We start from the raw sequence: 14,590 nt of genomic DNA, 5'->3' as shown, positions 1-14,590 counted from the left end.
CACAGGAAATAGAGTTCCAATAAGCCTTTCTTTAAAAAGTGACTAGAAAATAAACTTCAACCAAAGGATGATCAGAGAAATTCTAAGAAAAACACTGTGATGAGTAGCCTAAGGTGAATGAAACAAGGCTTGGTAAACTACAGTTCATGGGAAACAAAAACACACAACAAAGAAACAAAAACTAGAACGATAATTGTAGAAACACAAGAAGCTAAAAGAGCACAAAAGGCTAATTTGCTCAATTTTACAAACAAATTGATTTAAAATCTGGATTAAAAAGATCGCATTTCAAGAGTCACCACACAATAGCTAGTGGGACACATTACCTCCCTTACCTATCTTTTAACCCCATTAAATCTTCACCTAATGCTTAAACAAGGAATGAAACTTTCCAAATTTTACGATGTCAGCTTAGTTGGCATTAAAATCCACAAATCAACAAATTACACTATAAACCAATTCACTTATGCAAAATGGTACAAAAATTACATATAACACATAATTGTTGTAACACATCTGAAGAAAAACTGACCACAATTACGTAGAGCTCATGACAGATTAGAAGAGTAAGTCATTCTTAGGAAACTACTGAAACAATCTACCATACTAATAAAAACTTTCATGCTTTAGATACGAAAATACTCATTCTTCTTAGAACAACATCAAAACAGAACTGGAGGCATAACATATTTCACCTGAGACAGCATTATGTTTAATGGAGAAATACTGGGACCCCCACAATCATACATAAAAGTCTATAATTACAATTATTATTTAACACAGAAGTATCAACAGATAGAAATAGACAAAAATAGATAAGTGAAATGAAACAAGTTATCATTATTTGATGAAAATTATACTGTATAACTCAAAACCCCCAGATATAACTTATTAGAAAAAAATATAGAGCTTATATACAAAGCTGATACAAAATTGACAAATAGTCTGAAAATGTAAGAATTCCATTCATAGCAGCCATAAGACATTAAACATTCAAAGAAATGATCAAGCTTTGATATGAACAAAGCTATAAAACTCCACAGGGTAAACAAAAGAAAACTGGAACAGTGTGTGTGTAATGGTATCATCTGTCTGCTAAATTACCCTATATAGTGAATATAATCTCAATGAAAACACTAATTTTGAAAGAACTTTAAAGTTCACATGAAATAAATATGCCAGAAACAACCAGATAAAAAGAATGAAAACAGTAGTGAGTAATCTGATTAACCCTCAACCTCTTTTTTTTTTTTTTTTTTTTTTTTTCATTTTAAAGTTGGAGTTGCACAGAGAGGGAGAGACAGATAAAGAAGAACTTCCACCTACTGATTCACTCCCCAGACAGCCGCAAATGGCCAGGAGCTTCAAGCAGGTCTCCCACATGAGTGTCAGAGGCCCAAACACTTGTGCCATCCTGTACTGCTTTTCTCAGGCCAACAGCAGGCAGCTGGATTAGAAGCAGACCAGCCAGGACTTGAACCAGCGCCCATATGGTATACCAGCTTTACCCACTATGCTACAACGGTTGGCCCCCTAACAGATCTTAAAATCTAAAGTTTTAGAAATTAAAACAGCAAAGTACAGAAACAAAAACAAGTATCTACAGAACTGTAATATATAGTAGACAGTATCGCATACTTTAGGAAAATGGATTAAGGATGCTGGATGACTAAGAAGCCATTTGGAACATTCTCATTGTTTACATGAAAATGAAATCAAGACTAATACAGTAACATAAATCAAACTCTAATACAATAAAGGCTCTGAGCACTTTCAATGTATTAACTCACTGAATGCTCTTCAAAATCCTTTGACATTTGAGCTACCATGATTTCTTGTACCATTCAGCTTCCAACTTACGTGTCTGGAAAGGCAGTGAAAGATGGCCCAAGTACCTGGGCTCCCAACAATACCCCTGTGGGGAACCCACATGGAGTTCCAGTCTAACCATAGCTGTTTTGGGGAGTGAACCATGGGCGGATGATCAGTCACTGAACCTTTCAAATAAATCTTTTTCAAGATGAGGCAGATTTCTAAGTTCCAATTTGGAATACTCCCCCAGATAAATCGTAGGTGTGAGAGAGATGTGATGGACAGGAACTGAGTGGGAGGGACAGCTACTCTACATAATGTATTCTTTCAGCATCTTCTGCATTTTTCCATGCACATACAATTTATATTCAGAGAATTAAATTATTTCTAATTACAAAAAATATGCTATTTAACTGCAAACAAAACTGAATGACTCACCTATGCCATCTCTGAAAACAGCTGAGATATTGTTTATGATTTTTGATGTATTTGAGTATAAAATGTAAGAATATAAAGCAATTATCTTTATATTAACTACGGAAAACATGTCTTTTGGAACAAAAACAGACTTGTTAACCAACGCCTCTGAACTAAATTTCAGTGCTTTCTCATACCCTTCTTTATGACTATTTTCTACCAGATTCTATCAAATTATTACCTTCACTTGGTTGTAGTGATACTATTAAAACTGTGCTGTTGTACTTCTTGAGCCGATACCCCATCTCTTAGGCAGGAATCTTTCTTTTTACCTCTACACTGAGGAAAGCTACTTACGTACTGTTTTTATGTTTGTACCAATTTCTGTCTATATCCTGTTGGACAAAGATTTCATCCACTCTTCATAGAGTACTCTAAAACTAAGCCTGTACAATTCAATTTCGTAACAGATGCTTCCTACGCAAACAGGTTCATTTTCCAGGTTTCGAAATGTTTATTGATGGCACCTCAGTTCCTGTTTGAAAGTCAGATGCTAAAAACTGTGAGATATGGGGCTGCCACCTGCAATGCCGGCATCCCATATGCTCGCTGGTTCAAATCCCAGCTGTTCCACTTCTGACCCAGCTACCTGCTAATGTGCTTGGGAAAGCAATGGAAGATGGCCCAAGTTGTTGGGCCCCTGCACCCACATGGAGACCCCACAGAAGCTTCTGGCTTCAGATCTGCCTAGCTCTGGCTATTGCGGTCATTTGGGGAGTGAACCAGCAGACAGAAGATCTCTCTCTGTAACTCTTTCATATAAATAAAGAAATCTTAAACTGTAGCATCTAGTTCAACTGCAGCCACCAGTTAATAAAGGAGGAGCTATTACTGTAAAAGTTCTGACTTAAGAGTCCATTAAGATTTCATTTACCTCTCATGTGAGTAATGGTACAAAACACCTTACATGCTTGTGTGGTTGGTTAAGTTGGAATTATGCTGCTACACATAGACACATGGACTTATAAAAAAAACTCTTCTTTTTCAGAATTAAGAGTTTATTGTCCTCTTTTGCGGTTGTGGTGGCAAGATGGCAGAATAGGAAGGGAGCACACTGATAGTCCAGGAAGAGACAGTTTAATAAAAGTGGAGATACTGCAGGTTCAAGGAAGAGTAGGGGAAGAAACAACAGAGGAAACTCTTCTGGAACTAGTGATTCACAGTGGACCTGTGTGGAGAGTGTGGGAGCCCAAGTTCGGGACACCAGCGACAGACTCAACACACCAGCGCTGGAACGCGAGGTGAGCCAACCTCAATAGCCTTAGACACCAGCGGGAAAGTGGAAAGAGGAGACTAGAGGGAACGAGGCTTGAAACTCTGTGGGGAAAAGTTCACCAGGCTAACTAGAAGAGAGAGAGAGAGAGGAAAAAAAAAAGTGACCGATACGGACACGAGTTTCTCTCTCTCCGCTCACCCCTCAAAAGCGAACAAGACAAAGAGCAGGCGCCATTTTGGTCATACGTCATAAGCAGGACGACCTCAGGTCTGCACCGGCCCTGAGCCTAGCAGAAAACCCTGACTCGGGGGGGGGGGGGGGTGTGTGGGTGGGTGAAATAACAGGAGATTAGGATCTAACTTGGCAACCCAGTGGGAGACTGCAGGAGAATTGGAGCCCACCCTGAGGGCAGCAGAGATTCCCTGTGTGGTCCTTGGGAAAGAGCCTCCAATCTCTGGCTCCTGTGGATATATCATTCGCCTACTAACTACTTCCAATTCCGTTCAGCTGTGTGGAATTACCTCCCTTTTGAATCAAAAAAAAAAAAAAAAAAAAGAGAGAGAGAGAGAGAGAGAGAGAGATTTACCACGCCTAACCTGGGAGTGTAACCTTTGGCACACCCTCAACCCTGAGGAACCAGAGCTCTCAGGTCACACCCATCTCAAGCTTCTAAGGCTCCATCGAAAGCAGACAGTCCACTTAATCTAGACTTATAGTATAACAAGAAAAAACACCACGGTGAAGAAACCAAAGAATATCTCCAATATGCCAAACAACAAACGCAAAAACTGAGGTAACAAGAACAAGGAAGACACTATGATGCCCCCAAATGAAAAAGACACCCCAATTCAAGATTATGAAGATGATGAGATCGAAGAAATGCAAGAAGCGGATCTCAAAAAATTGGTAAGATCATTAAGAAGTTCTCAAAAACAAATTCTTGAACTACAGAAATCCTTAATGGACAAGATAGAAAATCTCTCTTGTGAAAATGAAATATTAAGGAGGAATCAAAATGAAATGAAACAACTAGTAGAACAAGAAAATGTGATAGTGACGAGAAATCATAATGAAGAATTCAATAGATCAAATGACAAACACATTAGAGAGCCTTAAAAACAGAATGGGTGAAGCAGAAGAGAGAATATCAGACTTAGAAGACAGAGAACAGGAAAGGAAACAGGCAAACCAAAGAAAAGAAGAGGAAATTAGAAATCTAAAAAATATTGTCGGGAATCTACAGGATACTATTAAAAAACCCAACATTCAGGTTCTAGGAGTTCCTGAAGGCATGGAAAGGGAGAAAGGATTAGAAGGCCTTTTTAGTGAGATACTAGCAGAGAACTTTCCGGGTTTGGAGAAGGACAGAGACATCCTAGTACAGGAAGCTCATAGAACCCCTAATAAACATGACCAAAAGAGATCCTCATCACGACAGGTTGTAATCAAACTCACCACAGTGAAACATAAAGAAAAGATTCTAAAATGTGCAAGAGAGAAACGTCAGATTACTCTCAGAGGATCTCCAATTAGACTCACAGCAGACTTCTCATCAGAAACCCTACAAGCTAGAAGGGTATGGCAAGACATTGCCCAGGTACTAAGAGAGAAAAACTGCCAGCCCAGAATATTATATCCTGCAAAGCTCTCATTTGTGAATGAAGGTGAAATAAAGACTTTTCATAGCAAATAGAAATTAAAGAATTTGTTGCCACTCATCCTGCCCTGCAAAAGATGCTTAAAGATGTGTTGCACACAGAAACACAGAAACATGGTCACCAACATGAAAAAAGGTAAAGGAAGGAAACCTCACAGCAAAAGGACACAGGAAGCTCAATTTCTCCTTGACATAGAATTAAAATCTGATTCTCTGTTAAAGCAATGCGTTAAAGTAATCTATTATGTTCTCTTGATGTCTGTTAAATTCTAATTGTTCAAAAACAGCTGAATTTTTAAGAGCTATGGGTTATTTAAATATGTGCTTATTTTCAAAGATTTGAATAATCACCTTGTAACAATGATCAAATTTGGTCTATATTATGTCATGATTTTAAGGAATCTTATTTCAACCAGATATTTTGGATTTTGAGCCTTCTTGGCATTCTTGACAGGCATTCAAAAAATCAAAGTTTCAAACAATCTGGACTCTAAAATTTCCAGTAAATCTTGGACTTTGGTTTTTCCAGTTGGGCCCAACTGAAAAAATTGAAGGACCTATGTCTCTCATCTTATAGAGAAACCAACTAATCAGGCTATTTGGATTATATTAGAAGTACTGTCAAGATGTGACGTGGTACTAAATTTTAAGTTTCTTTAATGGAAAATGCTATTAATACAAATGTTTGAGAATTAAAAAGTCTAATGATCTTGTGTTACTAGACATGATAGTTATCTTAATGAGAAAGCCCCAGAGGCCTAAAGGATTAAATACTTGTAAAATCCCTCAGGTGCTTTCAAAAATACTGTGAAGTAAGCAAGTGCCTCTTGTTGGTTGATGAGTTCATAATTTTAAACATGGCAACTTAAAGTCTTTTGTCATCCACAGTTATATATGATTTGCTGCTCACAAAACTAAAGCATTGTTGGTTCTGTGTTTAGCTGTCCTCCTATAGGTTCCTATGGACTTTTTCCAGCCACTTCTATAGTATTCAGTACTTTGGGATGGCCCTGTAAACAGATGAAGCCAATAATGTATTAACAGTACCAACTGAGAGAAAGTATGGTTAACTGAGGTTCCTAAAAACAAAAAGCAATTCAAATCAATTGGCAATTTACAAAAGAGTTAAAGATTTTAAAGGCTATTATTAAAACTGCTATATTGGTCTATTACGTTAGGTTATATGAGTGTACATATTGTATGTCCACATGGGAAAATTTTATTAAGAATTTTATTTTAATTGGCTTATAGATAAGATTGTCCATAAATTTAAGCTGCTAAAATTAATCAGATACATTTTAATTCGTGTGACCTGAATCTCTGTAACATATGTTTTATACTTGTTGGTAGAAAGAAACTAAAAACATTTTATATGTTTCTGCTTAAGTTTATTGGTTAAACAAACTACACCATGTTAGATATTTAAGAGGTGTTTCCAAATACATGATTCTTAAAATTTATAGAAGGCATTGGACCTTCTGGTAAATGTTTTCTTAAGTTGTTATCTAGTGGTTGCAACGGTTTGCTAAGTATTCATGTGATATTGTTATTGTCAGCAAGCAATCTAGGACTTGCTCCCTCATTTCTCTATTCTAAGCCCAACTTGTTCTTTCATTTCTCTATTCTCTTCAAGGTAGGAAACTAATTCTATTATGAAGGAATCTGTAGGACACACAATTTAATCTTTAGACCTTATAAAGAGATGGCTAACATTTTTCTTTAATAACATAGCCAAAATAAGAGCTTAAATTATAATCTCATAGCTAGATTTACTTCACCATCAGCGAAGTAAACGGTAAGTAGAAAAAACCTCCCTTTCGGACCAAAGGGAAAGAAAGTTTTAAAGTGAGAATATAATTTTCCTCATGGGCATTGTCTACCTTAGAAAAACTACTACAGAACATGCCTGTGACTATAGACTTTTAGTTCAGGCCACCGAAGATTAGAGATGGGACTTGGGCACTCCCTTGACTTGCATCCTCTGGTCTGCTTTAACAAAAACCAGGAGGAAAAGAAAGCTAGGCATCAGTGCTCGCTTCGGCAGCACATATACTAAGAAAGCTAGGCATCAGAAGCAATGGGTGGCAGGCCTATTAATGGCTGATCTGTACAGTGATTTGCCCTCAAGGAGACCCAACAGGCCAGTCCACTGCAGTGGCTTTCAATGTGGTAAGCCTGGGCTTCAGCAGAAGTCAACTTGTGAAGAGCCCTGGCAGCTCTGCCAAGAGTTGGATCACTGGAAATGGACCTGCCCTGGAGTCAAAGGATGCCCAGGTCAGAGCCACAGATTTTATTGGCTCTAAGCAAAAAAGCCCTTCAATCAGCCCAACTTCCAAAGTGACCACTGTAGCTGAGGGAACCACCAAGTAGGGTCAGCAACATTGCAGGCAGAACTGTAAATTTCTTGTTAGAGATGCCACCTGCCTTTACCTGGCCAGCTCTCCTCCCAGGCCAGCCAAATAATGAAAGTCAACAGAGTGCCTTCCTCTAGGAGGTTCACACCTCCCTTAGGATGTACCCCATGTGAAGAGATTATAGGTCAGGGCCTCTTAACCTATAAGGCCTAAAGCCCAACAGATTATTATCAAGCCCCTTCTGTCAGGTTCTATTTGCTTCTCAATCAGAAAACTTAATTGTAGCTTAGACAGCACCTTTCTTAGTTCCTCTAATAATGACTCTGTCCTTTGTTCTAGGCCCTGTCTAGTGCACTTGGGCCTCATTCCTTTGTAATCATAACCTCTACTCTACCACCAATGGCTCTACTCCCAACCTGTGTGTACTGATGGTCCTCTTCCCCACTTAAGGCTGTCTAATTGTTCAGACCTGGTAAATGCCACTCTTAGGATCACTGGTTACTATCCTCACCCTGTCTTTTATGACCTTGTCTAAATATGATCAGAGTTGGCGAACTTGGAAGGCTTCCATAGCCTTGGCAACTCAGGACGACAGCCTAGGGTGGTTAGTGGTGCCATAAACTAGAGTGTCAATTTGTTGGGTCAACAACAGGAGTCACTGTGCACTTGCTCCTCATGTGGGATCTCTGTCCTTAATGTGCTGTACATTTTGATTTAATGCTCTAACTAGTACTCAAACAGTATGTTTCACTTTGTGTTTCTATGTGGGTGCAAACTGTTGAAATCTTTACTTACTACATACTAAATTGATCTTCTGTATATAAAGAGAATTGAAAATGAATCTTGATGTGAATGGAAGGGGAGGGGGAAAGGGAGCAGGAGAGGGGAGGGTTGCGGGTGGGACGGAAGTTATGGGAGGGGGAAGCAATTGTAATCCATAAGCTATACATTGGAAATTTATATTCATTAAATAAAAGTTAAAAAAAAAGAGTTTATTGAAGACAAAACCTTTTGTTTTTGTTGATCACTAGTGTACAGGACTAGGGTGAGAACCTGCTGGTCATAATGAGTGGAGATTTAAATATCTATAGTTCCTGGGCTCATAATCTCAAATTATTTTTTTGTAAAAAAAATGTTTTTACATTTATTTTATTTATTTGAAATGCAGAGTTACAGAGAGAGATCTTCCATCCATTGGTTCACTCCCCAAATGGCTGGGCCTGGTCCAGGAGCCAGGAGCTTCATCAAGCTTTCCCAGTTGGGTGCAAGAGCTCAAGGACTTAAGACCATTTTCTGCTGCTTTCCCAGGCCCATTAGTGGACAACTGGATCCAAATGAACAACTGGGACCGGAGCCCATATGGGATGCCAGCACACAGGAGGTGGCTTAACATGTTAGATCACAATGCTGGCCCCTCAAGTAAATTTTTTTTTTTTTTTTTAAAGATTTTACTTATTTGAAAGACAGAGTTACAGAGAGAGGTAGAGACAGAGAGAGACCTTCCATCCACTGGTTCACTCTCCAGATGGCTGCAAAGGCTGGCTGTGCTGATGTGAAGCCAGGAGACTTTTCTGGGGCTCTCATGTGGCCGCAGGGGCCCAAGGACTTGGGTCATCTTCTACTGCTCTCCCACGCTACAACAGAAAGCATGATCGGAAGAGGGGCAGCCAGGACTAGAACCGGTGCCCTTGTGGGATGCCAACGCTTCAGGCCAGAGCTTTAACCCGCTGTGCCACAGTGCCAGCCCCTCAAATAATTTTTCAAACAACCTTTTTTTTTTAAAGAGGCAGGAAGACACTACATATATATGAGGGGGGAGTCCTCCATCTGCTGATCCACTCCCAAAATATTGCAATGGCTGGGGCCATGCCTAGAACTGAGAGTTCAGTCCAAGTGCTCCCATGTGGGTAGCAGGGACCCAATAACTTGAGTTATCGTCTGCTTCCTCCCAGGGTATATTACTATCAGGAGGCTGGAATCATGAGCAGAGTTGGGACTCAATCCTAGGCAATCTGATATAGGATACAGGTGTTCCTACCAGGGGCTTATTTGTAGGCTTGTCCCTTCAAAGGAATTTTATAATTCTAATGTCTTGGCTTGCAATGATACCGCAGTACAGTGCCTTGCAAACAGGAAGTACTCACCAAATGGCCACTACTGTTATTGTTAGTGTTATTTCACAATATCAATTTTATGTCAGAGCACCATATCATGCTATGCCTCACAGTGAGGCAGTACTTAAATATGCACACTACCAAAGTCTGAATATAAAGACCAGCAGCTGCGTACACATCTATACAGGGTACAATCATTCAAATAAGGGAAAGAAATAAAAATGGGAAGGCAATAACCCACACTACCAAAAAAACCTAATTTTTTTTTTGGGGGAAAAGTTAATACCATCAGAACATGTTAATATTAAAGTACCTAATGATATTTCAATAAAGGCAGAGTTAAGTGAACTTTTTGATTCCTAGACATTTAATACTTAAGTATAAGATCAACTTCATGTCTAATATGTTATAGCAAAACCATATTCAGGTATGGTTATCTATTTGTATAAACTTACCTTATTATTGCAAACATGGAATTGAAGTTCTTACATTCTCGACAATGAAGTGCAATTTTAATAAAATGCTTAATAATCTTCATTCGCTTGAGCTGATTTGATTCAGTTAAAATCTCTGAGGCAACCCAGAAAGTCTCTTGGTTTACAATGTCTTCAAATGCTTTCAAGTGAGTATTTCCTATTTTGGAATCTAACTTAAAAAGATCATCAATGTATTCAGTAGGCTCAATGTTACGGAACAAATCAAAGTCCCTCATTGACAGCTGGGTTGCCACTTCAACGGTACTGAGCTGCAGCATAGATAGCTGGCTTTCCTTAACTAGTTCTTGAGCATCTTCATCTGAACACAAGGTTTCTGTTTCCATGTTATTTTTTAAATAATACCTAAAAGGGAAAAATTATTTTTATAAACGTGATCAAAAATGTGGTTTCAAATGCCTAAGAGCATATTCCCTTTGCATTCTTAAAAAATAATATTTAAATATCATTTTCCTCGGCCGGTGCTGTGTTGTGGTAGAGTAGGTAAAGGAACTGCCTATGACACCAGCATCCCATATGGGCACTGGGTTTGTGAACTGGTTTGTTTCCTGGCTGCTCCACTTCCAATCCAGCTTCCCACTAATGGTTTAGGAAAGCAGTGGAAGATGGCCATGTGTTTGGGCCCCTAGACTCATGTGGGAAACGTGGATGAGGCGCCTGGCTTTGGCCTGGCCCAATGCCATTATGGCCATCTGGGGAATGAATCAGCATATGGAAGACCTCATTCTCTGTCTCTCCTACTCTTTTTTTTTTTTTTTTTTTTTAAGGATTTATTTTATTTCAAGGAGCTACAGAGGGAGGGAGGGAGGGAGGGAGGAAGAGAAGTGTCTTCCATCTGTTGGTTCGCTCCCTAAATGGCTACAATGGCCAGAGCTGGGCTGACCTGAACCCAGGAGCTTCTTCCAGGTCTCCCATGTGATGCAGGGGGCCAAGGACTTGAGCCATCCTCTGCTGTTTTCCCAGGTACATTAGCAGAAAGCTAGATCAGAAGTAGAGCAGCCAGGAACTGAACTGGCACCTATATGGTATGATGCTGCTACAGGTTTGGACTTGAACCCACTATACCACAGCGCCGGCCCCATGACTTTCAAAATAAATAAAACATTTAAAAAATCATTTTAAAGGAAATCATTTTTTTTAACCAAAAACATTAGAATATGCACTTTTAGATTAAATGGGAAATTAACGTTTTAAATGAGAAGATTTTTGAAAAACTTCTCTTATTCCATATGGCATAATTATGCCACAAACCTAATCATTGTTATCCAGGAAATAATTCACCATGTGTGGACAACCAGTTGTACATTTCTGACACCAAGAACTCTATGAACACAAGACCAGTGCCTGGATTATTATGTAATACATAACTGGTAAATATGTAAAGATTTCTTCATAGCATGAATTCTGATTAAATCAAAATGAGCATCTGAAGTGAGCCATCTAAATCTCTATTCAGAGGCTGTTGCTATACTGATTTCATTTTTTTCCTTCTCTAAATTTCCAAGTGAAGCAAAGAACAGAATCCATAAAAATGGGAAAGTTCTTGCACTGTGTTTTCTCCCTTGTTAAGCACAAAACTGCATTCTAGCAAATGGCACTGATCAGCATTCATACTAAGATCTACAATTTCCTTTTTTCTTTTTAGGTAAACAAGTCTGTGGCATTTAAAAGCTAAGAGGCCTGCATTATTTAGTATCTGCTATAGAGCTGTCATTAGGTGAGAGAATTAACAAATTATACCATATGTAGCTTTATTTGTTTTCTAATAATACAACTTGCTATAATTTATGACTATCTGTTTTTTACTGTCAACAAATCACATTGTTTTTGCCTCCCTTTACACTGTTTATTTGCCAAACACAATGCTATATTGAGACTCATTGTATTACAGAGAATAAATTATATTTAACTTAAAATCCTTAGAACTGTCTTATGAGGTAGACTCTAATATTGCCATCCCCATTCTACAGATGAGAAAATTCAGGACAGAGGTGCTTAGTAACTTGCCCAAAGTTACACAGCCTATGTTATGATTTGAACCTGGCAGTCTGGCTCCATGGTCTTAGTTCGCAGACACTACTAGAGTAACAAATCTAGCTTTACCAAAGCCATCATAGGCAATCACATTAAACCCATCAAAGATTGTTTCCCACACATGAAACAAAGTCACTAAAAAGATTATTGTCTCAGAAAATTACAAGAGAAAACAACAAATGCACCCTCAAAACAATCTTTTACTTTATCAAATAATTTTCAGGATATTATAAAAATTTTAAACTTTTTCTATATAGTCATACAAGGAAAACCATTAGAAAAACAATGGTGAAAATTATTGTTTGTTTTGCCTGAAGTACATACTGATCATATTAAAAACAAATTCATAAATGAATATATACCCTCAGATACATGTTATTTATTTATTATAATCTATTGAGTAAATTATTGATTTGAAAGACTGAATAAATTATTTATTGATTTCACAGGCTGAGAGTGAATGAGTGAGCAAGCAAGCAAGGGAGTCAAGCACATGTGCTCCTGTCTGCTGATTGATTCCCCGAATGCCTGCCATGGCCCAAGGTGTTCTAGGGCCAATCCCAGGAGCCAGGAATTCAATCTAGGTCTCCCACGCAGGCAGCAGGAACCAAGAAAGTTGGCATCTGTTTTTCTAGGCCAAATGACACCTCCCCATCCCTAATACAGATTTGTATCACTCAGTTTCCTGATACATGAGTAATTCTAAGACTTTGTTTTGGCAAGCTGATCTCTCGCATCTTCCCATTTTGGGGTAGCCCTTACAAGTGCTAAAATCCTAGGAATCCTCTTATGTAATTAGGGAGACAAGAAAAGCTTGAGAGAGAAAAAAAACCTACTTTAATTACAGAGAGGACTTAGTGGCACTAAAATATGCCACAATGTGTCTACCTAAAATATCTTTTGGGGTTGGGCGTTTAGCCTAGTGGTTGAGATGTCTGAATCCCACACTGGAATGTATGCATTTTATACCCAGCTCTAGTGACTGACTTTAGCTTCTAAGATAGTGGCAATGGCTTAAGTAATTGAGTTTCTGCCATTTGGATTCTGATTCCTGACACCTGTGGGAGACAAAGATTGTGATCCCAGCTCTGGGACTGCTCAAGTCCCAGCCATCTCAGGCATCTGGAGCGAGAAAGAGTGGATGGCAGCTCTGTCTCACAACAAAACAAACCTCCACACATCTCTTGTTAGCAAGAATTCTTCATAAGGCACCTTACCAAAAATAAGCTTATTTACCTTCCATTGAGTTGAATTCTATCCGCTAACTTGGAGAACTGGTCAGGCAGTCTTCTCTGCTTTATCACGCCCTCAGGGGTAACAGAAACTTCACACAGAGAGTATGTGTCGGATGCACCAGCCAAACCAAATTCATGGACAGCATGACAAACCACTTCTTTAGCTGTAGTGTCTTTACTGATGATAATGTAGCAACTCTGCTGATCTGCTTTGAAAACTCTTATAACTTGATCAGGAATATCTACAGAAACACAAAGGTGGGACTTACAACTTTCAAGAACACGACTTCTAAATTCTCCAAAAAGCAATTTGGAATACAAAGATCCTTTCAAACATTAAAAGATACATTTGTATTTTAGGCATGTGATGAACAGAAATCACTGTTGCATTTATTTTTAAATAAATGTACCAATTTTTACACTCGATTGTAGCCAAAAGGCTGAGAAGCGATAAATGTACCAATTTTTGATAAGTGACAAAGCATATATTTTACATAGATAAAAACTGAGGTCATTATATATTTACAATTTGGAAACAAAAAATATTTTCACTTAAAATGTTATAAATACTTAAGTCACTAAGTAGTATTGTATAATTCTATTTTAATGGAGTCACAGTACTCTATAAAATGACTTATTTTATGTATCCCAATTATCCAAACTGCTAATGATAGCAATTTAGATTGTTTGCCACTTTCTATTATAAATAAAATGATTCAGAAATCATCAACCCTATTGCAAACAAACCAGGGGTGGAATATCTGGCTCATAGGCCATTTAGGACCCTCGAAATAATCTGGCCTAGCCCTGCCAAAGCAACCACAGGTGGGACTTGAAATTCAATACATGCATAGCAGGTTAATTTTTAAGTTGATTTTGTATGGCTCATGAACAATGCTTTAAATATCCAAATGGCACTTGACAAAACTAAAAAAATAAAAGGTCCCTCACCCTTAATAAACCTTTGTAAACAACCTTGATGAGGACTCTTACCAACAGAACTGCTGAATTATAAAGTGTACATGTTCTTAAGGCTTGTGAAGTATTCTGCCAAACTGTTCCAGCTGGAGATTTTAAAATCATATGGGGGGGGGGGGCAGGCGGCGTGGCTCACTTGGTTAATCCTCTGCCTGCGGCGCTGGCATCCCATATGGGTGCCGAGTTCTAGCCCCCGATGCTCCTCTTCCAGTCCAGCTC

General features: G+C 38.6%; 1 protein-coding gene across 7 annotated transcripts in view; it reads right to left on the bottom strand.

Annotated features, from left to right (window-relative positions):
• The window catches only part of RAPGEF6 (Rap guanine nucleotide exchange factor 6), a 218,633-nt gene that overhangs the window by 44,785 nt on the left and 159,258 nt on the right, over window positions 1-14,590 (bottom strand). For all 7 annotated transcript variants that reach the window (XM_062189209.1, XM_062189210.1, XM_062189211.1 and 4 more), the window contains 2 exons: window positions 13,395-13,635; window positions 10,086-10,469 (listed from right to left, as the gene is read on the bottom strand). In XM_062189209.1, the coding sequence (XP_062045193.1) occupies window positions 10,086-10,469; window positions 13,395-13,635 (625 nt within the window). The remainder of the gene's footprint in view (window positions 1-10,085; window positions 10,470-13,394; window positions 13,636-14,590) is intronic.

Source organism: Lepus europaeus, chromosome 4 (assembly GCF_033115175.1).
Source record: "Lepus europaeus isolate LE1 chromosome 4, mLepTim1.pri, whole genome shotgun sequence".
In the NCBI taxonomy this organism is placed as follows: Eukaryota; Metazoa; Chordata; class Mammalia; order Lagomorpha; family Leporidae; genus Lepus; species Lepus europaeus.
This window is presented reverse-complemented; position numbering and strand designations above follow the sequence as displayed.